We start from the raw sequence: 27415 nt of genomic DNA, 5'->3' as shown, positions 1-27415 counted from the left end.
ACACTGGGTCTCTTGCCACTGTCTTCTCCAACCACCACTACAGAAAACTGACACTCCCGTGCCGGATGGCTGAACGCCTCATCCCTGGATTGCTGAGTGGGTAAATAAGGGGCTTTCCTTCAAGTTCAGAAAGAAATGAAAACGCTTACCTTATTCAACAGAACTGCCTACTGCAAAACAGGGCTCCAGGTCCCACCCAGAAAGGGTCCACGAGCTCGGTGTCCCTGGATGGAAATCCGTGTCATTTCAACACAAGGTAACGGCAGTGCTGACCTCTACTAAGACCAATTCAGAGGAGTTGAATTAAATGCAGCCAAAAAGGGCAGAAACAAACCACATTCTCTGAGTTTTCTAACCTGTGCTTGCTTTACATAAGGAGTGACAAACTCAGAACCAGGCAAATGCATACAGAAGTCTTTTATTTAACTTAAATCATGTAGTACTGAAACTACTAGAAAAAAGCAGAGTAAGAGAAACTAAAGGAGCCTTAGCTTCAGCCATTCAAAATAGACAAAGTTTCTTCTTTTCATAATGTAAAGAATCCCGAGTATATCGCAATAACAGGAATAAATTCTTACAACAGAATATACAAAAACATTTTGAATTTCTTTTTTTTTTTAATCTACTGATTCATTTTAATATAAACACAGGAATTTCTTTAGGAATAATTTATACACAGCAAGTCTTTTCCTTTTTACGGTAATAAATTGGCCATGTTATTGTTTCATCTTCTCTTAAAAAAATTTAAACAAGAAAACTGGAAAATGTTGTATTTGCAACTGCATCCATTCCTTAGCACTGTCTCCTTTTGTTTTTGTCCCAGAGGTAGACAAACTCTGGCCAATCCTTTCGTCTCAAACCTCACTGGTTCAGAAAACAGAAGAGCTGATTTTTTGAACAGTATCTGAATCCTCAGGACCCTTCAGCAATGTGGTCAGTCAAATTTGGGGGCGTGAGGGGGACGGGAGCTTCAGTACTCTTAAATAAAAATAAATAGGGACCCTGCCTCGCTCATTTCAACCAAGCTTCAAATGGTGCTCTACATCCTTAGAGGCCACGCCAAGAAACCTGCAAATAGTTCTCCAACAGTCATGAGGAAAAGCACCTCCCCTCTTTCCCTCAGGCAGCTGCATCCTTCAGAGCAGACGGCCCTCGCCCCGCGGGTACCGGGCAGCACCAAACCCCGTTCTGTTTCCCTGACCAGTGAGGTTCTGGGAGTCCGTTATCTGCCCTAAACAGTAAAGCGAAATGACCAGTTCAGATGATCCCACCCCAACCAGAGGGCTCTGGAAGACCAGGATACTGAAGATACAGAACATTTCCCCAACTCCTTTATTCGTTCACTGTATAGCAGGACACAGAGCTCGGGCGGGCGGGGGGAGAGGGACACGCCGTCAAGTGGACAAGTTTGCGATCCTTTTTGGCATATCATAAAGCTACCTAGTGAACTGGTACCATCCAAAACAACCTGCTCACAGACACACCCACACAGACACGGAAAAGTGCCCTTAAATGATATCTTCGGCATTTATAAACTACAAACATTTTATAAAGTTATTCTACGTACTTACAAAATGCAATGAAACGTTTAATTAGTTCTTGTAAACCAGATCTTCGTCAACTGACTACCCGTAATCTACTGGACTTAAAGCCCTATTGAAAATGCTAATGGATTACTAACCAACGCAACACACACCGCAAACAAAACAACCCAAGCGATGAGCACACGCACGCGCACCGACTGCTCACAGCCGTTAAGGTACTCGCAAACCAGACCAGCTGTCGGTCGGGACAGAGTCCTACAGCCCGATGGTACCGACCGCTCGACTCCCGTAAGGGATTCACCGCTCCAGCTGCCAGAGGCTCACGTCCAAGTACCCACCATCACATCTGCACCTGAGCCCCGGTGCTGTCCCACCTACTGAGCTCAGTGAAGTGCCTCCGACTTCTGCCAAGCCTTGTGTCTCTGTAAATACCCATCTCCATACCCACTGCATCCACATGTCTCTGCACCAATCCTGCTCAACGGCCCAGGGGACACCTGGCTGTGCCGTTACCAGCTCTGAAGCGAGGCATCCTTCGGGGCCCTCCTGCCTGGTTATAGTTCTGTATCTTCAGCACCCCTGGCCACTAGGGTTGTTTCTACACATCATTCTTAAATTCTTGTCTGCACAACTACTCATGGGTTAAGTTGCAGTATCTGGCTTTTTATCACTGGTTAGTAAGGAGCGGATCCCTTGCACCTTCCTCCACTGTTGTACAGCCCAGTGATTAAACACACTGTTGACAAACAAAGTAAGAATAACAGGAAACAAGTGTTACTTGTACTAATGGAATGAAAAGGGTTTAAATATATATATCTATATTATAGATATACATATGTAGATATCTATATGTGTATATAGATATATATGTATGGAGTTACACCAACAGCAGGAGTGTTGTTCACTTAGACTCAGACTGTACCCAATACCCCTCAGCAGATCCCAGAGGACCTGACAGCAGTTCAATCTGGTGGCCAGTTGTCCTGGGCAAAATGGGCTTTGCTTTCCTTGCATTTTACAGGCCAAGAGCAGTGTCGGTGCAAATACGCCTCAAATCTCACATCACTTGGAACCGGCTGTAAGGAGCAGAGGCCTCGCATCGAGAAAGGCATCGTGCCTACTTTATCACTCCCCCCCAAAAAGAGCATCGTGGGTGGGACCACGCGGCCGGCACGTCTGTGTTCATGTAGGAGCCACGTTCCTTGCCAACCAAACCCCCTTCTGGGGCCACGAAGCAGCTTTTAATCGCACGTCAGGTGAGAGCAGCGGCCGAGCACTGAAACCAAAGCCGCCCGCTCCCCGCAGCGATGCCAATTTGTCAGCCGACTGTGTTAGAACATCTTGGTACCATTTGTCAAAATGCTGTTTTTTCAGGGCTGGGTGGGCTTTTGTTTTTTAATTTATAAACAAACTGGATTACTTTATCTTTATTCAAACATAGCTGAAGTTCTAAATAAATTTTCCATACCAGACAAGCCAGTGGTCTCAGGGAAGAACAACGTTACAAACCATATTATGACTCTATCAAGCCAACATCAATTCTCAGTTGTTCACATGCACAAACAACTTGATTTACTGTCCAAGGGAAGCCTGCATGAAAAAACCCATGTGAATAAAGCTATTCAAAATGCACAAAACACAACAACAACAACAAAAAAAACAACAAACCACTATGGAAACAAACAGAAGGGGGGGGGGGGGGAAAAAGGGATTAAGCTTGAATTGCAAACACAGAAGGCGATGGTATCACCAAGGTGGTTTGGTCCAGGAGAGCTGACTGTCACCACGCACGTGGACGTGACGGTGCGTGGCTGGCTTCTACCGAAGTGCTTTCTGAAATGTTTATCATGATGGCTGCTATGTCATTAGTGTTTCTTCCTAATGTGTTTTTAAAACCACCTACAATACAATTATTGGAAAAAAAACCAAACAAACCCAGTAACTTGGACAGTTTTAACAGAACCCTCCTAGCCAGCTGAAAGATCTGAGGATCTCCAGTTGTGGTAATCAATATGTGCAAGAGAGGGGAACAGCCACTGCACCCAAAGGTCACTGGAACTCAATACAAAATGGAAAATCCAAACAACCCTGTAAAAGCTTCACGTTTTGCTGGTTTCCAGAGGCTAGAGAGAGCTGCTCCCTCCAAAGCCAAACCCTGTGGTACTGAACCCCAGAGCTGTGTATTCGAGAGGCCGTGTACAACCCCAAGTAGCCAAACACCACTTGACTCAGATCCCACAAGCAACACCTGCACCAACAGCTGCCAGAGCTGGAAAAAGAGAAACATTATACATCAAGTTGGTGGTAAGCTCGTGTTAGTCCTGTGTGCTTGTAAACCAGTTACACGCTGTCAGAGGGCAGTTAAAGTGTGTGATGGCTGGTCCATCAGAATCCACAGTTATGAAGCATACAAAGAGGGGAAGAAAAAGGAATTGAATTTGTACTGGCACATTAAAAGAAATCAATTCAACGTTAGATGTGAAAAGAACAAAAAATAAAATCAGTGCTCTCACCAAATAGAAGCAGCAAAGACCCAAAGCTGTAAACTTGATGTAGTAACATCACCGGGCAGCCTGGGACAGGTTTTTTTAAACTGGGGTTTTCATTTTCTTGGTCAAGAAAGCAATGATATTACAGTTGAAGCCAATTTATTGTTAGGTGCTGATTCAGCCAAGTATCTTTGCGGTGCTTGTGGTATCTGAGGGTAAACTGACAGGAAGGACTGAGCCTGTTCTGCAGGACAAACGGACAGACCATTCCCTTCACTCCACTCGTTCCTCCGGACCTTCCAACATTGTAAACAATTGAGTTCTGGAACAGATTTCATCAAATACTCAGAATCTGAGGCCCTCGTATCAGGTCACTTCCACTTCTGCTCATCTAAACACTCAGCATTTTGTTGCTGACCCAAGGACTGCCGTGACAGCAAATTAAGAAGCCTTTGTGTTTCCTGACAGCCTGGTCACCCTGTGTCAGACAAGTCTTGGATTTCTCCTCAGGTTAATTAATCTGAAACACAAAACTGGAGAAACCCCTTGAAATCGGGGCAAATACTCTGAAGTGCCCCTTTGTGACAGGCAGTGACTGTTCCCCTCCAGAATCTAGAGCATGTGGTATATGGAGTGAGAGGTTACCGGTATCGACTGCATTTATTGGCTGCTGAGAAATGTGAGATGTATGGTTGGTTTTTTGTTTTGTTTTTTGTTTTTTTTTTAATATATATACACACATATAAAAAATAAGAGTGAGGTAGATAAATGTTTGAAAAAACAAAAATCAAAAACAACTGTCCCCCATCATACTCAAAAACCCCTTATCTCGGTAGTTAAATTTATTACGGGGCATCTCTACAGTGATTTAAACTGATATCACAAAAAATAAATAAAAAAGTCCTACATAGAATACCTTCTTAATTAACTTTTTTTGTCTTTTTCATTTTTAAAAGGGGAAAAAAATAACTATGGGACAGAGGCAAGAGAAGATAATGGGACCTAACCTACACAAGCGAAAAGCACTACAAACGTTCTTAAAATCTCCAGTCAAAACTAGCAATCGGTATATTTTAGTTCTTTGTTCTTACTCCAAAAGATTGAAACATTTCCATCCCAGAACCACCTCTTCGCTGCCATCAGTTGGTTGGATCAGTGCTAAGCAAAGGCTTAGATGCTGTAATGAACGTTCAAAGATGAGCAACTGCTATGACTCCTTGGTTGTAGACTTCCTGATGGCCCCCTCCTTCCCCTTTCACCAAGGCTTCTGCAACTGAACAAACAAGCTTACTCATTTGCTTTTGTTCTGAGGTTTGGTCTATGATTTAAGCGACAAGCTTGTATTTGTAGAGGTTTCCATAGCTGCCAACACTTCACTGCTCGCTAGCCAAGCCGCTGGCCCCAGCTACACGCTTTCCACCCAGCCCCACGGAAATGGCGTGGGGGGTTGCTTTTGGTTTGGTTTTGTTGTTGGCTTGTTGTTTGTTTGTTTTAACCAAGGGTGCAAAGTGCAGCCCGGGGCATCCTCCATGAGGAGGGTGAAGAGCTGGGGCTTGCTGGAGCCAGGTGTCCTATGGGCACTCCACCAATGCCTGGCACCACCAGCTGCAACGGGTACAGCTCTTGTTCACGGGGTGGAAAGGGGTAAAACAGTCTTTTTTTTAACAATCAGTGATCCAAAAGCCTGGTGTCTGCTGTTGTACCCAACAAAGAAACAAAAACAAAATAGAGGAGGGGGTGATGTGTGTGTGTCTGTGTGGGAATGGGTAGGTGGATGTGTGCCACAACCAAAACAAGCAGGGAGGGAAGGAGGGATAAGGACCCTTGTACAACAATGAAGATAAACACTGAACAAGAATGTACTAAATATTTAACCTTTTGTGGTTTTTTTTTTCTGACCTGAGTTTGTATCATGCCTTGCACTGTAAGAGACTCGCACGCTGTCTGGGCAGAGGTTAGTGGGAAGGAAGGAAAACCAGGGTTTCAAAACACACCACCACACTGCCAGAGTGTTTTCTGTGAGGGGGGCGGGGGGGGGGGGGGGGTGGGATGTCCCTTCTTTCTCCATGTCCCCCCTCAAAAGCCCTGTAAAGCCCAACACAGCCAAGATGTTGTAAAACAACTAATGGAAAAAGGAGGGAAAAAAAAAAAAAGGAGGAAATGTATTTATAAAAAGGCATTAAACAGTTCATGGCAAATCATATGGAAGGTATCAGTTACTGGGAAGGAGGAAGTCAGAGTTACACACTATAGTACAAAGCATAAGAAAATCTGTTGAAGTGGGAGGGAAGGGAAGGAGGGCAGACCTGAAGGTTTCTTTTCATAGATTAAATCCACAAAGATAAAGAACAAAAAAAATAGCAGCTTTTTTCTGTACAGACATATAGATGAGTATCTGAACCGTAAAAAAGTTATAAAAGTGACACAAAAAGACAATGTGTATGCAAATGATCCATGGTCTAACATAGAACTGCAAGACCCTTCGAGAAGTCTTAATAATCAAGAGAAAAGATCAACAAAGCATCGTTATATACTTGAATCCGGTTACTGCTTTTTTTTGTCTTCTCCAATTTATGTTCCTAGGTTGGTTTGGTTGGTTTGGTTTTTTGTTTCCCTTGCAAGCCTGTGAAGGAAGGGCAGGCTGCAACGATGGAGATCTCAGCCGGGTACTCTCATGGTTCTCGTGTGTCGGTTGTATGAAACGCACGTGTTTGTTTAGCTCACCACTGCCAGTTTTGTCCAGAATTCATTGGGATGGGGACAGGGGTGGAGGGAGGGCTGTTTCTTTACCCCCATCCTTTTTATCTTCTCCATCATAAGAAAAAAAATAACATATATCTAACACCACATTTTGTCCAGTTTTGAGAAAAGCTCTCAATAATTGGATTTTGTGTTGGATATTTTTTGGTGTAGTGGGTTTTTTTTTTCCCCCCAAATACCAGTGTATGATTGAACAGAACATATTGGTCAGGATCTCTTTGAAACAGAGCAGTTGATTACTGTGCTCCTTTTCCATGCCTACAAAAACAAAACAAAACAAACCCCAAAGAGTTCATTTTTCCTTTTTTTTTTTTTTGGTAAAATTTGGCAGCGTTGGAGATGGGAACAGCCTTGGAGGAATGATGGCCCTTTTGTGGTATGTGTTCCTAAAAAGATTGAAGAGCAACATTAAAAATCCAGTCTTTTTTAGTTGGTTTGTTGCGAGGGGGTTTTTTTTGTGTGGGTTTTTTGTTTGGTTGGTTGTTTTTTTAGTTTGTTTGTTTTATAAAGGACTACAGTGTTAGGCAGGTGCTTGCGAGGGTACCGGGGAGCCACCTGGCCTGCGATAGCTTTGATCTGATAAAAGTGCTGTAGGGTTGAACTTGCACACAGATATGTTTCCCATTATGAAGCAGAGAGACAGAGAGAGAGAGAGAGAGAGAGAGAGAGAGAGAGGAGAGGAGAGAGAGGAAAGAGAGACATCAGATCTCAAGTTTTCTGTTGCTATTAAGTGTTAACATTAGCGTTTTAAAAGGCCAACTGTGTGCCCCATGAATGGAGTCCTTTACTGAAACAAACATCTGCTTGCATATTGAAAAAAAAAAGAAGAAGAAAAAAAAATAGGATAACTTGTTTACTGAAAAAAAGGGTTCTCCCAAGTGCAGCTATGGCAGTTCTGAAGATCCACTGAGGTACAGTAGGCTTTTGAATATATTGTAATTTCCTTTCTTTCTTCCCCCGATGCGTGTGTTTCTCTGTGTTGGATTTCTCGGTGAGACTCTGGTTCTAAGGATCAGCAGGCCGAAGACTGGGGCAAGGGTAAGGCCCTCTCGTTCTTGCGTCCCCCGTTCATGTGCGCGTAGGGCTGTCTCTCCTCGAAGGCGGCCCGAAGGACCACCACGCCCGGGCCGTTCTCCGCTTTGTGTCCTGAGTGCTTGTCAGTGGGTTGGAGGGTGGAGGAGGGATCTAAAGGAATGCTCTCCATGTTTTCAGTCTCCAGGTCAAGCTCCTCTGTGTCCGGAGGCTTGTTCTCTTCACTGTAGAAGAAGGAGACCTCTTTGAAGGCTGGATCCAGCTCGTCTTTGATGCTACCGATGATCTCCAGGAAGGAGGGCCTCATTTTGGGGTTGTACTGCCAGCACATGCGCATCAATTCAAACCTGGACAGGAAACACAGTAAAACCATTTACTGAGGTGTTCTACGGGGCCCTCTCTGGAGCCCAACCAGCTGGGAAAGGATCAGACCACGTGTTGCCAAAAATAATCATTCAAGTCTGATGGAAGACAAAGTGACAGAACTTTTACAGGCTGAGATCCCTGTGTCATGTTTCCACCTTCTTCCTAATCACTATTTTACTTCTCTAGTTTCCATCCCAACCTGCTCCGCTCCCTTCCACACACTTGCCCATAAAAAGCTCTCGTGGGTACCTGACATCCAGAATCACAGAATGGTAGGGGCTGGAAGGGACCTTTCGAGATCACCTAGTCCAACCCCCCTGCCAAAGCAGGTCTCACCTAGATCAGGTCACACAGAAACATTTTGTATTTTCATTTTGACTTGGTATTTCTCTCTCTCTTTTTTTTCCCCTCCAAAACATTCTGTGCTTACTCAATCACACAGCTACACGACCGAGCCTCTCAGAGGATTCTTTTCCAAACAACCAATCTGTACCGTATCAACATTACCTTGGAAAAAACCTAAAGAAGGGAATACACACACAGCACAGCACTGCTTTTTTTTCCCCATAAAAGAAGAAAATCGCATTGGAATTAATTGCAATCCCCCAAAGACAGTTGCCAATCTCTAAGACATTCTCTAATCTTCGAAAGTGCCGTTGTTTTCATTTACGGTCAGGGACGCATTACTATTTGCAGCATGTGAGATCATCTGTTTAAGCACATCCATGATTAGGTCTGTACAATGTCCCACGCTGGCAAAAGAAAACCACAAAATGAAGCAGTAATACATACATAATGAAAACAGCAATTTCATGACACGGCAAAACTGGATACTCCTCAGAGATCGCCCTGAGCTCTACACACAACAGAGAAAAGGATTGCACTGCCTGTGAAGGTGGAAGGGGGGTGTCTCCTGTTGACACAGCACAAGTAAGAGGACAAATTTAAGTAAGAAAAGGTAGAGGAACATGAATTCTTCAAGGTGATTCTCTGCATATACAATACTTGGAGGAACCCACTGTGTGTAGGAAGTCACCACTGGCCAAAACTAACACTTTCTGTGCTGGAATAAGAGTAGATCTAAATAAAAGACACCAACAAACCACCAACCTCACTCCCCACTGCATCTTTCAGTTAGGTAATGTACTGGAAAATCCTTCACAATCCTTACCTCTCAGCTCTGGTCCCTATAAGATCCCCCCTTGCCTTGCCTGGCCAGCATGGGTTTGTTTCCCACCTCTGCCAGCCTTCCTGTGCAAGGTTACCTAGGTCACCTAAACTTTGAGTTTTGATTCTATAAAACAACACAGATTTTTACAAAGCAAGCAGACAATTCTATTTCATGCTTTAATTAGCTGATGGCCTGGCAGCAGATCTCTGCAGCAGTGTGTGATAGGATTTTGTATTTTGATTAAAAAGACAAAACCAAATAAGCAAACACTCACACCTTGAATAAGCACCTAAAGTACACCACAGTGTCTTAATATCTCCAGGACAAACCTTTTGACAGGACTGCCACTGAGCTGGAAAACCCTGGCTTCTGAAGCCTGTGCTGTGCATCTCTGCACACAGCAGGGTCTGGATAGTCTGGGAACCCTGGCCTGAAGCTAAACCAAAACAAAGAAATCCCCTCCCCCAGAAACTCGCTCTTCACTTCCTCGTGGGGTGCACCATGGCCTCAGCTGATATGAACCAGCAAAGAGAGGGAAAGTTGCTGTGTTTGGGAGGCAAATACAGCTGAGAGTGCTTCAACCAAAACAAAGGCAATCTTAATGGAGTGCATGTGAAGTCACAAATACTCCCGTTAGAGCCCAGCTGGCACAACTCTGCACAAACAAGAGTCAGCCACCTGAGCACAGCCTTGTGACACCCAAAAAGAGGCTGGCCAAACCAGTCTGTGCTGGGAGAACTCCCCAGGTACTCAATGCTGCATTGTATCAGGCACTCAGACAGGTAAACACTGTTAAACTATGGCTTGCTTTTGAGCCTTTAAAAAGTCTTTCATAGCGAAAGCGAAGCCAAACTATAAAACTGCACTGTACCCTCACCCACAAACAAGGAAGAAAGCCCGAGACATAAATATATAAAATCCATTTCTGTTACTTCATCGCTGTTTCCTTTCCAGCTGACTGCTGTGTCCCTGAATAGAAGCATTAGCTGGAGCCAAGAACACTGGATATTCACTGGCGCTTCGCCCTGAGGCCTAAGGGCAATGCTAAGGAGATACCACAAGCAGCGGAGTAATGCATGTGACATCAGCACAAACAAGGACATGTGATGTTTCTTTTAAGCTATTCCAGATTTAAAAACCCTACAGAGTTCCCATAAAAGGATTCCCCCCCCTGCTTTTTAACTCTGTGGGTTCAAAGACGTTGTTTACATTATCTTAAACAGAAAAAATAAAACCCTTTCCAGTAGACAATGGAAGAATTTACAGGCTGTTAATAAAACCTGAGCAGCTTGATGAAGTATGGTCCTGACTGGTACAGCAAGTGAGCTCAAAGAAGCTAGAGGCACCCTTGTGAGACGGAGGAATAGCCAGCACCTCTCTCAGGCACCTTTTGCTCGAACAACTGAGCAAAAGTTGAGTGACTTTTTGCACTGAGACAATAAAAAACCCTACAGAAAATGGAAAGTTACTATAGAAGCTGCATTCCATTTGAGCGTGTGTTTGTGCTTTGCATCAGACTCGGTGGGGAAAAGCAAAAGGCTCTCTCAGCTCCGCTGTTGCTACAAGCTGACGTGACCTCTGCACAGCAGACCCTGGTTTCTAACAGAGTGCTCGCCAGGAACAAAGGGAAAATCAGCAATGCGTAAATAGCCATCTACAATACGTGTGGGGGAGGCAATTTTGCTTCAAAAACAGAACGGAATTCCAGCCTCCACAACTTTTAAAAGCCTCATGGGAACACAGTGTCTGAGAGCTCCAGCTGTAACAAACCTTCTTGCCACGCAGCCATCACCTGATGAGCACTGCCATAACAATGGTAGCACATAAAAACATCACTTATTACACAGGAAGAGGAGAAAAACAGCAAAGCTTCTCCTGGCACCATCTTCTTGAACCATCTGTCTTACTACATGGTTCTGTCTGTAAAACCATGTAAACTATGCCAAGAGGGTGTAGCATAAACAGAACTGAGTCTCATTTCACTCTGTGGAAGAGTGAAAAGCCTCTAGAAATACTGTCCCCTTTGTGCTCAACCCTTTCACAGGGATTTACCACCTCTCTGAGCTACAAGACAACTGCACCATAAAACTCTCCTTTGCACAAGCATCCAATACAACCGAGCTGCAGAACAGAACCTCTCCAGTTCTTCAAAGTGTCCTCAGGCTCTGATCCATCTAAAAGCTGTTACCAGAGGTTAGCAGAGCACAGTCTTACGAGTCTTAGGAGAGATGGAACTCTTGCACCATGTAACATTCATGCAGGGGGGAGCAATGAAAGGCCCTTATGAAAAACTACTGCGCTGTGACTGGAGTGTGTAGGGCCATGTCAACACTTAACTCATCTGCAAGGTTAAAAATAGTAGGTTTGGTGACAGTTGTAGCAAGATTCTTCTCTCTACTCTCATCTACCCTTCCTCACAGCAGTCTACCTCCTCCAGCTGGCTCTAGAGGCTTTTCTGTGTCAGCTTACTCCCCTCTCTCTACAGAAAGGTAAATTTGTGTTCTGATGAGAATTTGGGTTGTTTCCAAGTCAAACTAATTAATAGCAAAAAGTGTGTCTGCATTTGTAACCAACCACGACACACAAAGAAATGCAGTTCCTGCTCCCCTCCTCACTTGCTTTCAAGCAGTACCAAGCACAAGAAGTTTTCTGACTTCCCTGCAGCAGGTGACTTCACTTTCTGGACATCTTGAGTCAACATTGTGAGTTAATATTAAAGTATCATAAACCAGTCTTCTCCAGTAAAAAAAACCAAACCTGTGCTGTCCAAAAGAATACCTTGCACTAGCACAGACATGCCATGAGACCTGTTTTTAAACAGAGGCTTTTATCAACCTCCACGGAAAGAAGATCCCCTGTTTTCCACAGGTTTCACAAAGCACTAGTGAAGGCAGTTGCCTGGAACATGCTGGGGATGCCCAGCGAGACACACGTGCAATTTCAGGGCTATCTGCAACTCTGTTAAACAAGCATCTTTCTGTCCATTCACTAGTTCTCCTGTTACCTCCCATGCTGAGAAGCAGGTTATCAGACAGCTGGAGAGGTGAGAGGAGCTCTGCCTACAGACCAGGTCTCTGTGCCTGCCAGCAGCAACACAGGCGAGGTTCAAGACTGGCAGCAGCTGTCAGGTTCCTGAGTGTTACACAGCCCCTTCACAGCATCTTGGGCCAACAGGGTGGAAGACAGGGAAAGAAGAGAAAACATGTAGAGAAAAAAAGCACCATGGTGATGCAAAATAGGTTCTCCGAATGTCAAATGCATGTGCAGGAACAAAGGTGAAGATTATTCCTGGAGCTCCCTACTGTTACTTCTACAACAGCCCATGTGAATTTCAGCAGATTTGTGTCTCAGTCCTAATACAAAGACAAAAGGAGCTGAAAGGGAGCTACAGCAAGTCACAAAGAGCTTCTAAGGTCAAAGCATTCAATTACTATTATTTCTGGGGGGGGCTGAGAATGTTTTATACACAACTGTAACACAAAAACAAAACAAGGACATCACTAAACTGGATGTGCTTCGTTCCTCCTTCTGCTGGAGAAGGGCAGCTAAAATTTTTTAACTCTGCAATGTCAGGCCAAAGTCTTGGTGGCCACACCTAACGTATGAGCAGCTTCTCCATCACAATCAGCACAAGAAAGGCCTTTGCTGGTAGTCACTGGTGCAAAACAAAATCTAACTAAATTCTCTCTGCTTGCAAGCCCTTTACCCTGAAAGTGGATTCACCCAGCAGCAACACCCAGCAAGCAGAGGAGCATCTCTGAGGAGGAGAAGGAACAATGGGCAAGGTGGGTTGCACTAAAGAGAGCTTCTAGCTGTGACACCCCTCCCATCCCCCTGTTCACACTACACACGTCCCAGGTTAATGGGGAACTTCTTGCTCAGTTTGCTCTCACTGTAGAGGTTTTGCTTTTTTTTCCCTCTCTGGATTTGGAAGATGACCCCCCACCCCCCCATTTTTCCTCCATTTTTGCCTGCTCCTCCTCTCCATTACACAGCTCTGACCATGTTAAACAATCTCCAGTCAATCTGACCGCCAGAAATTCTCCCCAGCATCATGGAAGGGAAAGAATGTGAAACTGAGGAATCACATGGCAGCTACACCTCCCCCCTGCATATACCACCCACCCCCCTCAAACAACAAAACAACACTGCCTGTCATCTGAAACCAAAGGCAGTGCTCCAGCCAAAAAAGCTCTTTTCCTAAGAATCCCAAGCAGCTGAGGCCCTTAAGTGATTGTATCCCTTCTGTGGGCCTCCAACAAATTTCAATAACTGCAAGATGCAGTATTTCCTTCCCAAAAGCCAGTTTGGGAAGTATATCAAAGTAATAAAGTCTGAACAACTGAAACTGCTGTACACAAAAGCCAGCAGAAGTATTTCAACAATGTAAAGCTACAAACTGAAGCCTGCTGCATTGCACACCCTCCTCTCTGTGAGGCTTTGTATTGATTCCACGGGTAGGCGAAGGTTTTTCTGCGTGCTTCTTGCTGCACTTAGAGGAAAAGAAACTGTTAGCAGGAGAGATTTATCTCACTCCAATGAGCACTGTGACTGAAATAGCAGATCCAGCACTGCTTCAGATAAAGGAACGAAACATTCATTTACCTGTATGCTGAACTGAAAAGTTCAATTCCACACAGTTTATGCACAACACATTTCAGCTTGTTCTGTGCTCTTTTTTTTCTCTTTGTGCTCACCAGAATTACTTCAAGCAGAAGAAACAAGGTTTAGGCACAAAGTCTTCTGCTGTAGCAAATGTTACTGATGAGCTTTTATTGTCTAATTTTATTCAGTCACACAAAGACTGAGTTTCATTTCCTTCTCAGAGCAGATAACCCAAAGTGAGATTCTGGCCACAAGCAACACTGCTTTCTGCTATGTCTCATTATTATAAACCACTAGACTGACAGAGACTGTTTGAGCAGCACCTCACATTACTCTCACTCTTCAATAACTCCTCCTGGGGTAGATAAGGCAGAAGTGGACACTGAAGGGATCGGGTAAGAACAAGCTGTGCCCTGAGAGCAGTGGTCACTGAGGACACTTACAGCATATCTGGACAGTTGTCTGGTTTCTCCAGCAGCCCTCCTTCCATCACGAAGCGAAGCACCTGCTCATTGGTCATGCCCTGGTACGGCTGCTCCGCCAGCGTCGCGATCTCCCACAGCACGACACCGAAAGACCTGGAAAACAAGGCACAGCTTTAGAAAGCTGAGCAATCTTTACAAGGGTATTTTCCTCAGATGATGCTGAGCAGCCAGGTGCCCCATTTTCTTCTACCAAAGAACTCCAACTGCTCAGAAAATATCCTGCTACGGTGACAGCCACATCACCCAGCCTAAGAGAGTCTGGACTTCAAACACCTCTAACTTAATGGTAAGAAACAGGCTCCCAGTTCTGAATGACTCTTCAGAACGGCCTCTGAAGGAAAAGCCTGAATGTGACATGTCTGTTTTTCACACCATAATCTGCAGCTTAGAGTTGGTCACAATTATGATCACTCAGGGGTCTAATGTTACTTGGTTAAACTGGTTTGGTATAGGTCAGTCTGCAAAAAAGCCACCACAAGCTCACTGCATTGAGCAGATGCCTCCTAATTCAGAAGGGATTTAAGCTGTGAGCTTGCCTGGAGAATCAGCTCACATCTCATCTCTTTCCCCCATGGCTTTCAGCTCAGACTTAAGGTGCGCTGTGAGGTGGGATGAGCAGTGGAGAGGGGAAAAGGAAAGAGGCAGCTGAGAATAGAAAGATTGGTTTTACATTCTTATCCTATCTCCATGTTTCTTGTAGAGGACCTCAGGCTAGAGAGACACCTGATCATTAAAGTCTGCAAAGGGATCCATGTGTTACTGGGTGCAGAGAACCAAACCCCCTCAGCAGGTGGAGAAGGTGCAGACACTGATGATTTAAAGTGAGCTTGACACACTTGCCCCAAGCCAGACAGACAGCAAAACCAAACTCCCTACGTTTGAAAACCTACACTCAGAACCTTCACATACCTCAGGGACTCCTGATAGCTGTTACAGATGTAACTCTGTTCTAGAAACAGAGCTTCTAGCTCCTTCCAATTGACTACAAAGGACAGAAGTGAAAGAAGTCTGCCTAATAATAGGAATTGATTACTGGCGAAGAAAGATAAGCATAGTTATGTAATTGGGTAGTTGGGACATAAGTATTGACACTTGCTAAAAATACCTCCATTTAAAATTAGTTTATTGAGCAGACATGGCTCAAATTGTCTGCCCTGTGCTGAACAGTCATCTACTTTTAGAGCTGCTGTGCAAAGAAAGAAAACCTAGATGCTGTCTTGTCTTCTGTGGTTAAACTGCTGAGTCAAGCTTGGAGGAAAAAATGAAGTGTAGTTTCAATAGGGTATTGTTATGAAAACAGGAATCCAGTATTATTAGCTGGTTATAGCTGAGTGGTTTTATCTTTCAGTTATCCACTGTATCTAAAATGGTTTGGATCTGGAGCCAGAAGCCACAAACAGACTTGCAATTGTTTGCCTTTCAGGGGAGGGAGGGACCGAGGGTCAGCTCAACGTTTTGGTGCCTTTGAAGCGACTTTGATCACTGCAGGAATAATGAGAACAAGCCTTGTGCACCTACTAGTCATATTATCATAACAAATAAACTTATGCTGCTCCTTCAAGGCAACTACCAACTCTTAAACAACACAAGACGCCAAAAGACTTATTTATAGAAACACTCCCTCACCCCAACAGTATTACATTAATTTTGAAACCTTCTCCTTCCCTAACTACAACAAAAACAGTCTTGTCTAATTACCTCATTCTTCAGTCTGAAAAGCAATAAAAGAATAAATTGCTTAAATAAAGCTCCACCCTTCAAAACCTCCAGATGCTCTGTTTGCAGTTGGCCATTTCACCTTACAGCTTATAAATTCTGGGCTCTGACCACTCACACACTTTTGTCTTTTTGACATTTTGGCTTCTAAAGCTGATCTCGAAGAACATGGAACCAGATGTCACAATAGCCTACACGAAAAATCATCTCAACATTTTTCACTCTTTGATGAGAATAAGCAGCCCCAGAACAGCCCAACTACACGGTTCACGAGAAGCAGCTTCAGAATCAGGACCAATACAAGGAGTCAGGTAATTTTTCCTGGCATGAAGACATCTTCAGTATATAGTGTTTGGTCTAGAAGTTATTGAGAAGTAAATTGGAATGATCCTTCTAGCCATAAGCAGGCTAAGTAAACAGGCACTATTTCATGACAGGGGTTAAGTCAAGCTCCACTACATTCTGAATTCAGATTGAAACTCTGAATCTGTAGCTGTGGGTACACGTGGCAAACACAATATACAGGTGTGCTACACAAACTGCCTGTTCCTCATGTTGAGCCAAGTTCTTTGGACCTCAAGGTAGCACACCTATGTGAACCCAATTTCAGAAGCAGTCACTCCTAACAATTAAGGTGACAAATCATCCCAAGGAAGAACTGTCTGAAATACTGATGAGAGCTGGGGCTCTCTTCTCTCTGAAGCAATTTCATCCTCTCTATGCTTCCAAGTAAAAAAAAAAACCTGTCAGATTTTAATCCTCCTAAGTTTTCCAACCTCATAATCTGTAAGCTACCCTCCATGATGTGACTTCTGGCTGGAACCCTTGGCTCAGACTGTCCTGCTGATAAACTGCAGCACTGTTTGCTCAACCTTGCTGGACGGAATGACTGGGGAATGCCAAATCTTGTTAACGTTGAAGGGAGCACTCACGTACTTCCTGCAGCAACTGAAGCACTAATTTACTTCTGACGCTTGATTTGGCGTCACATCTGGCGAAGGGTTGTTTGGAATTTGGGTTATGTTTAAACAATAATGTCAGTTGACAGTTACAGGTTAAGAGGAAAGTGTGTATGGAACAAGTGCAGCACGTCACTGATGCCGAGCACCTGATCTGCTCCGTTCTGCTTCTGACACAATGGTCGGACTGAAAGGTTACTGCTGCGGGGTAAGAACAGGCAGACCTGCCAGCTGCTCACTGCAGGCTCCTTCAGTTCTACATGTGGGGCTTTTCTAGTGATACATTCCAAATCTGTCTGCTTTGTGAAGCCATTACAAGTCCCAAAATTCTTTTTACTGTAGGGGGACTGCCAAAAGCATGCCTGTGCTCTTCTGCTAGATAAATGTCTGATATGGGGCTTCTCTTTCAACTCCAAGTGGTTCTTTTCATCTGTTTCCAAGTTTGAGGTTACTGATTCATAAAGAACTTACTAGCCATACACAAAACATTGTAAACATCATTCTGCTGCCTCGCTTTTTCACTTGCTACACAATTCCTCCTCTGAAGCTTTTACTCAAAGCTGGTGGTGCGGACTACAGTCCACTGGCCCCAAAATCCTCAAGCTGTTTTAAGAAAATGCAGTTGACTACTAAAATACCACTGCTACTGACTTTGAGACATTTGGAGGCAATCAGCTGGCAGTGCTGTAACAGGTCAGCAGTAAAAACGTCTTGTTAGGAAGGCAGAGAAACCATAAAAGACAAGAGCAGAGGTTTTGCCAGTACAAGTTCATCTTCTGCCAAGACCTCCCTACCTAGCTGCAAAAGTTTGACTGGGGGGAGATTGGTCCACAGTATTGTGTCTTCTAAGAAGTATATTTTGAAGTTTCCTGACTGCCTCTATTTATAATGTCACAGATACAGCAACTAGGCGACGTGCTTTTACAGAAAACCCCCCAGTATTTCTGCATCGTGTGGTATATACAACAAGCAAACAGAGCTCCAAATGGAGAAGGATATACACAAGGGAGAACTCCCAAGAAAAAACCTGCTGGTGTACACAAACCATCTAGGGCAAAGCAGAGTTATTTACACAGAAGGTTTTGACAGAAGTGCAGGTCAGCACCACGAACCTTTCTATATTCTTGGCAACTTGTAATGCTTTTCTTGAAGAAGGGCAATATGAAAAATGACAACTTGCTCTTCCAGGTGAAGGGAATGTTTTTCATGGCACAACTGATTTTACAACCCACAGCTGGAAACATGCCACCACCTGCAGTTTTGGACATTCATTTAACTCTGCTCCCTCTGAGAACAGACCTGAATCTTGAGAGTTCTTGATTTTGCAAGGGAAATGTGAGATAAAGCAGAATGCTTCACAGTGGAAAAAGAGAGTTACCTTGGAAGGGACGGGAGAAGCAGCATACTAGGTCTACTAAAACAAGAAAAGAGGCTAGAAAGGAACTAAGCCAGTTGCTCAAAGGCCCTTTTTCGTTACCAGACATCGGAGTGCGTTGTGAAGACTCCATCTTTCAGTGATTCTGGGGACATCCAGCGCACAGGCAGCAAACCTTTCCCTCCTTTCCGATAATAATCTGTCTCGTAGATATCTCTCGTCATGCCAAAATCTGGAAGGGATAAACGTTTTGGGTTTGCATGGTCAAATGATGAATGTTTCCCCTTACACAAACCCTTGTAACCAGCAGAGAATTAGACTTTGGTGCAACGAATCTGCCACCTGTTACCAGGACACTTGACTTTGCAGGCACTTTACCTGCTGCCTCGGGGCAGGTTGCTTTCCCTCCCAACACCACCAACAGATATTTTCACTATTCACTTCAGTGTGTGAGAAGTCTGAATGATTTCAACATATTAACATGAAAAGGTCCAGGATTTATGCTCAGGTTTTGCAGCAAACCTCTGATCTCTGAATTCAGTGATCTCTTTTTTTTGAAGAGCATAAAGAGCTTATTTAATACTTAATATTGTTGTCTTTATTAAAGAATCTCACATGTTGAAGAAAATTCTCCTTGTTTTTTTCCCCCCTCTCCAAAGGTAATTTCCAGCTCCTGTAGGATATTCCATCTCAAATGCTACAGAGGATTAAGCTGTTCATTTATGACTAACACAGACCAATACTGAAGAAATCCTTGGAGTTATACACATGTCCTTTGCTGTAAATACGTAAGCATTTTCAAGGTTTGCATCTAACAATGCTCATCTCCTGACTGGAACTCAAGACTTCTTCCAGCATTCTTCTTCTGTACCATCACCTTGACACACAGGCAACTGCTGGATCTTGGATTAGCCTATTTAGACCAGTTACTCTGCTTTCAGATGCTAAGCAAAAAGTGAATCCATCAGATGGCATGAAATGTCTTACTCCTATTAAATGAACACAGCAGACCTGGGGAAAACGTCTTCTATTAATACACACCTTTAGTTGCTCCTTTTTTCCCTGGGAAAAGTGGAGTGAAAGGGGATAGAACTCCTCCAGTTCCCACAGTCATTATTTTCATACTCCCTATAGTCACTAAACTATGGCTGTCATTATTACCTGGCTTGGATGAGTGACTGACCCCTGATACCTCTCATTCCTTGCCTGTGAGGGACATTGATACCCTCAATGATTATGACTAAAAAGCCCATCTGTGCAGCTATTCCCTCACTCCCACACGCCAGGGTGACTTTATCCTGGCTGAACGAAAATCTCTCGAAAAATGCAATGCAAATAAGCAACAGATAGGCAACAAGCAGAGGGTAGTGCAGCATAAAGCTCTTCCTCTGAGATCCAAACAGACTGAGTTGGCGTGTTCCAGTCAAGACGCTCCTAAACTGCTTCTACACGAAGGGCTTTTCAATACGGGTGCATAAATGAGAGCAGCACAGCGCATTTCACCAAATGCTGTTGGGCTAACCATGCACCACATCAGAGGCAAGAAATGCACCAGCATCCTTCAGTTCAAAGAACTGTAAAACATTCAGTGTAGTGGGGGGGGGGAGGAGTGAGAAAACCAGGATGGGAAGGATTCAAGCTAACTTCCCTCGAACCTGCAGAAAATGCACAAAATCCCCCAAAGACCTTATTTTCTAATTAACTGACTCAAAATGAAATCATTTTTTCTTTCTCCCAAATGACAGGATTACTTACACAAATTATCAAAATAGCTGAGTTAAGCTCAGGGAAAAAGAATTAGTTTCTTACAGCAGAAGGCTGTTGCTGTAACGTGTTATTTTAATATGCACAACTCAAAAACAGCCAAAAGCTTCAAAATCACCCTCTCTGGAGAGAAGTCTGAAAAATCTCTCTGACACTATTTTGGAGTGATGGTGAACGGGAAAAAAAACAAGTGGTGTTTTAACAGCAGAGCAGAAGAAAAGCCATCCTGTTGTTTGGAAAGAACAACTCCAGTTCAGACTGGAAAGCACCCAGTTCAAGTCAAACCTTAGGCTCTGCTTCCAAATCAGATGTATCATAGAATCACAGAGTCATTTCATCTGGAAGAGACCTTTAAGATTATTGAGTCCAGCCTTTGTCTCAGCCCTATCAAGCACTAGACTGTACTTGAAAACAATCCTAAAATTCTTATTCTTGAATCAATAAACAGGAGGTGGAACTATTTTTGCTCGTTAACAGAAAAACAAACGACACACCAGTGGTAAACTACGACATCCACCCAGATGCCTGCAGCATCTGCACCTCAACTCACTGCTTCCCTTTTTAAACCCACACTCTGTACTATTTCCTCACTGGAACAACAGCAAGCAGAGGTATTCCAAGTGTTTCAACTCAATGTTGACTGCTCACAGGTCTTAAATCACAGCAAGCCTTCGTAAGGAATGTATTAGATTCTGCAGTTTGTCTTTCAAACGGTGTTCAAGAAAGTTAAAATGCCTTCTACGATGCTGTTTTTTCAGAATGATGGGTATGACTTGTGTAAGAAGTGAAGAAAGCACACCTCCAATTTTCACTGTGAAGTCCTCTGCCACCATGCAGTTTCTTGCAGCAAGGTCTCTGTGAACAAATTTGTTGGCGTTGAGGTATGCCATCCCATCAGCAATCTCTCCTGCCATCTGAATCATCTTCTTCAGCGTTGGAGGTGCTTGGCCAGGATTATTCTGAGCAAGATTAAGATGATAAAACAGGTCAGGGGAATGAAAGAAACCAGTATTTCTACATCAAGCTGTAACATCCTATTGTCGGTTGGGGCTTTTCTAGTTTGGGGTTTTTGTTTAATCACATTATTGCAATGCAGCCTGACACGATCCAGACTGAACAGAAACTCGTGGTTATGTACACCACAGCATCTGATTGGTGGGAAAACTGTCCATATTAAGCTGTGTTACAAACAGAACTCCCAAACTCTCTTTTGTAACAGGCCATTCTATTTTAGGGACCACAAGCCACGAAGACTTCCTGGTGTAAGGATTTCATCTCACACCCATGGGGTTTAATTGTCCATCCTGTCACACAGCTCAGATACAAAGCACAGAGGGCTTACTTGAGATTTCTGTTTTATCATCTTCACAAAGGACCAGAAGATGTTAAATGTTTTAATTTCCTGTCCCCTAGTTCTCCATAACCAGATGTCTTTTCAATTACTTCTATTTGTAAATAGGAGAACTGCTGAATTCAACCAGAATGACTTCATATAACCTGAAACATTATTAACCAGAAGTGTTAGTCGAGCCCTTAGTCCACAGCCATACTGGTATTTTCTGCATGCTGCGTTCAAGATGATTGTTTTTCAGTATCCAATCATTTAAGCAATTTGCTCTTGCTACAGGCACGGCCCTCCAGTTACACCATATTCATTCTCTTGTGCTCATACTGTGCTCATGTTCTGTTCCTTTTAAGTTCTTCACATCAGAATTTCTAGATCAAGGACAAGACCTGCTGAACTCATTTTCTGTACAGATTCTATCACTTCCCTGACAAGTGACCTGTGTGTCATCTTCATCCTTCTGACCTTGTATCATATGTGGCTGTTAGACTGATTGCCTGCATATTAGAGTATGCACATCAGCTGAGAGATTAGATATTTTTACTTTCCAGAGGCAAAAGGTGGGATATAAAACATGGAAAAAAATTATCCCAACATGCATGCTTTAACCAGCCAATCTTGTGTTCATCATCTTGATTAGGCAAGAGACTTGATTCAAATCTGGAAGACAGGACTCAACAATACAGGAAGGTGACTATTCCAAGTAGTCCAATGGGCTATTTGCAACAGCTACTTCATGAAAAAAAGGTGCTGCAGATGACAGAGCAGCTCCTGTTTTGTTCTTAGAACTTAAGAAGGGCTAATTGCCCGCTGTTTCCAATGCAATGCTGTTTTGTTCAAGATGACTCTAACTGAAGCAACAGAAAAACATCCAGCAACTCATGACTCACCTCTGTGTCTGGCCTCAATGATCTCAGGTAACTTTTGAGGTCCCCACGTGTCATCAGCTCCATGATAACCAGCGTAGGCTGGCCCTGAGAAACAACACCAAGCAGCCGAACCTAGAAGAGGAAAAACAAACATTCAGTTACAAATATAGAACTAATGGAACTGCAGTAATCAATTATTCACCTCGATACGTAGCCCCAAACACCTATGAACCTGTGGGCAAGGTCAGAAAGTAGATTTGGTTCCACACTTCGACTCCTGTTTCACAGGGAAGACGTGCCCTGAACACCCTCATGCCAGTAAGCCCCACGGTCACATGAATCACAGCCTCGTTACATCCCTTAAGATTCTGTGGAGGTTGGACTAGATGATCTTTCTAGGTGCCTTCCAACCCTTAAAGTTCTGAGATGCTGTGATCTTCATGACTTACCACGTGGTGACAATTGAACTCCTTCATCACCGAAGCCTCATTTAGGAACTCTATCCTCTCGCGCATGCTTGCGGACTCATTGACAGTCTTGATGGCCACCCTGGTCTCTGGCTCATCCTTCACCACTCCCTTGGCTATTCCCTCGTACACCATTCCAAAGGAGCCTTGCCCAAGCTCCCGACACATGGTGATCTTCTCACGGGGCACCTCCCATTCATCTGGAACATACACTAAGGAGAGAAAAGAATAGGCCCTCATGTTCCACTTCTGCAAGCAACACCATCACTGTTCTGACACCAACTGCCCAAACAGTTTACCTGTCAAAGCCCTCAGGCACAATCCTTGCACGATGTATGAAGAGAGACTAGAAGGACTTAGAGGGATTTGAAGTGGCCTCACTACAGGTACTAACACAACGGGACAGAAATAAGGAAGCTTAAAAGCACAAAACCAAAGTGGCAAGAGGATTGAATCAATATTTTGGGCTTGAGCTTTTCTTGGGATCCTTGTTTTTTTCATTCTTGATTATCTGTGTCTGCTATATTCTCTACCAACAGATTGATTTTATGACTAGTGGGAAACAGACTCTCTGATCTAAGTAGGCTCTTTGCATGAAACTATTTTGATCACTTGCACACACATTCTTGCACCAGTAAAGGCAGAACTTGCTGCTGCCGCTGCTAGTCTTTGATCTCAGGCAGAAGAGAGAGCTCAGAAGGTGACTGCCAGGAGGGAGGACTGCCTCAGGCAGGAAGACATCTGAGTAGACACTGATGCTGCTGCCTATCAGTCACCAAAGGAGGGGACAGTTGTCTCACGTACTCTGGATGGGTGGAATGACAGGATGCAAAAATTACAGGACAAACATTGACAGACCTTGAACCCTAATGGTGCCACTATAAAAGAATAGTAAAATAGTTCACTGCCACTCTTGCTAAACCCATTAGCCTCCTGAAGGTTTTGGAAACACTATTCCAGCAAGAAGTCTGCAGCAGTAGCACCACGCTAAGCCAAAACCAGAACTGATGCCTTTGTTTAGCCAGAAAGCTGGATTTCCAGGGTTCTCCATCCCACAGCAATCACAGCAGCAATCACAGGTTTTCTCGAGATGCAAAGCTGAAGATCCCTGGACTGCCAGGCTCATTCAGCTCCTGCTGCTACCAGGGACAGCTGACACAAGAACTGGCAAGAAGTTCATCTACACAACGAGCAGGCACAGCCTCCTGCAACACTGAAGTACAGGAAAATAACACAGACATCTAGAAAGCAATAGGAGCACATTATTCTGGGAACAGCAATTTGGAAGAAGGTGTTTTTTCCCTGTATGGCTGTAAACAGAAAATGTTAAGAAATTAAAGACACCCTCAAAACCCCATATCTGACTTTAGGACTACAATTATTTCATTCTGTTAGCAGAGCACTCAACACAAATACACCAAATAGGATCTAAACACTGCAGAGTCTAATGCTTCTAAATACTGCCATTGCCAAATATATACATCAGTCACAAACACATCAGGTCAGTTTCAAACTAGCTTTAAAAAAAACCCTGTTTTGCCAGCTAGAGGAAAACAGGCTTTCCTACCCTCCAGATACTGAGAGAAACAAATGTGGATTGCATTAAACATCCACACTCACTTTAACACAAAAATTCCTGCATGTCATATGTCTGGAAGGCCATAGTATTGCCTTCCTCTTTCCCTTAACTGTGAAAAGTTGTTGGAGAGTTTTGTTAGGATGGCAAATGAGGAGACAGTGTTGCTTTTGTAAGTGTTTCTATTTTCCATGTGAGAAGTACATAAAAATAGGCAGTGGGTCTGTTCTGATAGGTCAGAGTAGGGCTCAGAAAGGGCAAACAGAAAAGACAATAAATTCATGAATTCTTCCCTCATTCCAGTGAAAATATCACTGGATGGTAGATGATAATCTTAGAGTGAAATTGACTCTTCCAAGTTTTCCTCAAGTGAATAAACAACACGAAAAATATCAAAAAGCTTCCTAGTTTCAGCTGACGTTTACACAGTCACTGACAGACTCCATGGCTGTGCTAGCAAAACTAAGAGGAAGGGGTTTCACAACATACCTTCTAAGGTTCCTTACCTTTCCAAAGCCAGACACAACCAGAACATATGAAAGAAAAAGCATAAGAAGCGTAAGGCAGCACCTACCATCCGAAGCACTGAAGTACTCGGGGTTCACAGAAGCATAAAGTACTCCATTGCCCAGTCTGTCACTGTTCCTGTGGAAACAGAAAGAAGAAAGGCAGCTAGATGGTGATACATCCAGGAGACCTGTGGCTGAGAACATATTTTAACATCACCCCTCTACTATGGGAAAGAAGTGATCTGGCAAAGAACAAGATGGTTTTAATGGGGAATTCCATTCAACTGTGTTTCTATTGTTTTATTTTTAAAACACACACACTGTCCTCCTTCCCAGTTTTACTGGGGTGATTTTCAGAAGACCATCTATTTATTCAGCACTGCAAGAGCCCTTGCAGGAGGCAAGCTGTAGGTCAATTAGACCTCAGAAAATCAAAGGCAAAACATTCTCCTGGGCTAGAACAACAGTTTAAAGGAGGATGAGTTATCAGGCATTTCACCTAGGAAAGCCCAAGGGAAGGCCAAGCAGGCATTGTACTTCACTAGACACAAAGCCCTTTATGGAGTGCCTGTGGAGAACTGGTACTACTGTCTGCACACAAATGAATTAGAGCTGGAAATAATGGGGTACTCAGTGAACATAATTTACATGAGTGTAATAAAATCCCTCCATATGTAGAAAGCAGCAAGGCTGAACATTTGCTCTGACTTCCATTAAATTCTCATTATGTATTTTAATTAACACACACGAAAAAATCACTAGTTAAAAAACCCCAGAAAACTGAGGAAAACAGATCACTACAACAGTCCCCTAGACTACCCTGTCCAGGATGGAATTGAAGTGGTTGTAAAGACTTCAAAAAAGCCCCTAAAATGTAAAGGGAAGCAAATCAACCTCAATAGAACTAAGCTGTCATTATTTACACTGGCCCATATTTCAGTCGAATCTCCTGATGACACAGGTTCAGTGTTTGCCATCATTGTCTCAGTGGATACATTTCTGACAAGCCTTCCTCTTCCCTCTCAAACATGATACTGTAACAAAAAGCTTCTTCATATCTCAAGCAGCAGCCAGATGCTTGCTGGTAACTCTAAACCAGCTCCTTTTGCACACCAACACGACAGAACCCAGCTTCTTGCGTCCCGTGAATGCCATTTCCCTTTTTAATTTGTAACTTGTTCCAGGGGCACAGACTTGAAAACAAACATTCTCTCTCCTGCAGTCTTAACAATCACAAGCATATACAACTCACCTCTTTTTGTTAAAGACATACAGCATTATGAGTAATCCCCCAATGATGAGCAGGAAAGCAATGGGGAGCACGATTATCAAGTGCAGGAAGTTGCCATAGTTTGCTGCTGCAACCAACAAGAAAACAATTGTTATCAGGGTTTCTATGAAATCTCCATTAACAAAGAAACATTCAAAACCCACTCAGTGTATTTCCATACAGGGAAGAAATCAAAGTGCTCATTTTCTTGTCCGATGTGGAAAAACGTTCTCAGAAACACTCCCTGACTGCAGATGAGTGGAAGAAGAAAACAGGCAGTGAAAAGCATTAATTTTGTATAGAACAGCATCTGCCTGGGGTTTGTTTTCACAAGCTATGCACACGGACTTACATTCCTCAGAGAACAATCTGTAATTGTTCACTTGCATATTCACCGTTGTACCATCTTTTGTTCACCTTGCCACTGCTGATACTCAGATTCAGAAGGCACACACACTTCTTTACTGCTAGTTCTTCAAAGACCAGCAATTACAAAACCAAAACTGAGCAAAACTCAGAGTTCCAGTTTTCAGTAGATACATCTTCTCTACAACTGAACACACAAGTTGTTGAGGTCTCTGTGGACATCTCTGGGGTATTCATCCGAAACACAGATGAGTCCCATTGTCAGGACCAGCATCATCCTTTCATCAGGACGTTCTCTTATCAGACAGCACTCAGGAAACACTCACATGAAGGGAACACCTTCATATTTAAAAAGCCTACCAGCCACAAAACTAAACAAATTACTTGCTTCTTATTTTGCAATTTTAGGTAGGTTTGCCTTACAGCCATAGGTTTTGTGCAACTCAACTCCATGTAGTTATGGCTAAGATTCCATTCCCAACATAGCTGAAGATCACGGGAAGCCACAGCAGTGTGCTCAACACACCCACCACCTGGTTGCAACCTCTCGTATGTACACAACACATGCAAGAAAAGGACCACACCTCAGATACAAATCTTGGTTGACAACACTTGTCAAAAAAGGATGGAACAAATAGTTCCTCAAGAAGCATCAGCTAATAAGGAGTATTCTGCACAGGCAAGAGGTTCATGAGCTCAGTTACATATGTAAACACAAAGAATGATTAAAAAGATGATAATCCCACA

At 43.5% G+C, this 27415-nt stretch overlaps 1 protein-coding gene across 2 annotated transcripts in view; it reads right to left on the bottom strand.

Moving 5' to 3' along the window:
* Positions 1-442: 442 nt before the first annotated feature.
* The window catches only part of IGF1R (insulin like growth factor 1 receptor), a 188112-nt gene continuing 161139 nt past the window's right edge, over positions 443-27415 (bottom strand). Inside the window, exons 14-21 of one of the 2 annotated variants that reach the window (XM_061999120.1) lie at positions 26285-26390; positions 25098-25168; positions 22930-23159; positions 22502-22612; positions 21066-21225; positions 18605-18734; positions 14411-14545; positions 443-8172 (exon numbers count right to left, since the gene is read on the bottom strand). In XM_061999120.1, coding sequence (XP_061855104.1) covers positions 7806-8172; positions 14411-14545; positions 18605-18734; positions 21066-21225; positions 22502-22612; positions 22930-23159; positions 25098-25168; positions 26285-26390 — 1310 coding nt within the window. In that variant the 3' untranslated portion in view covers positions 443-7805. The remainder of the gene's footprint in view (positions 8173-14410; positions 14546-18604; positions 18735-21065; positions 21226-22501; positions 22613-22929; positions 23160-25097; positions 25169-26284; positions 26391-27415) is intronic. The other variant, XM_061999121.1, reaches the window with a different exon arrangement.

This window comes from Colius striatus, chromosome 7 (genome assembly GCF_028858725.1).
Source record: "Colius striatus isolate bColStr4 chromosome 7, bColStr4.1.hap1, whole genome shotgun sequence".
Lineage (NCBI taxonomy): Eukaryota > Metazoa > Chordata > Aves > Coliiformes > Coliidae > Colius > Colius striatus.
Note: the sequence above shows the minus strand (reverse complement) of the source record. Positions and strands in the feature narration are given on the sequence as shown.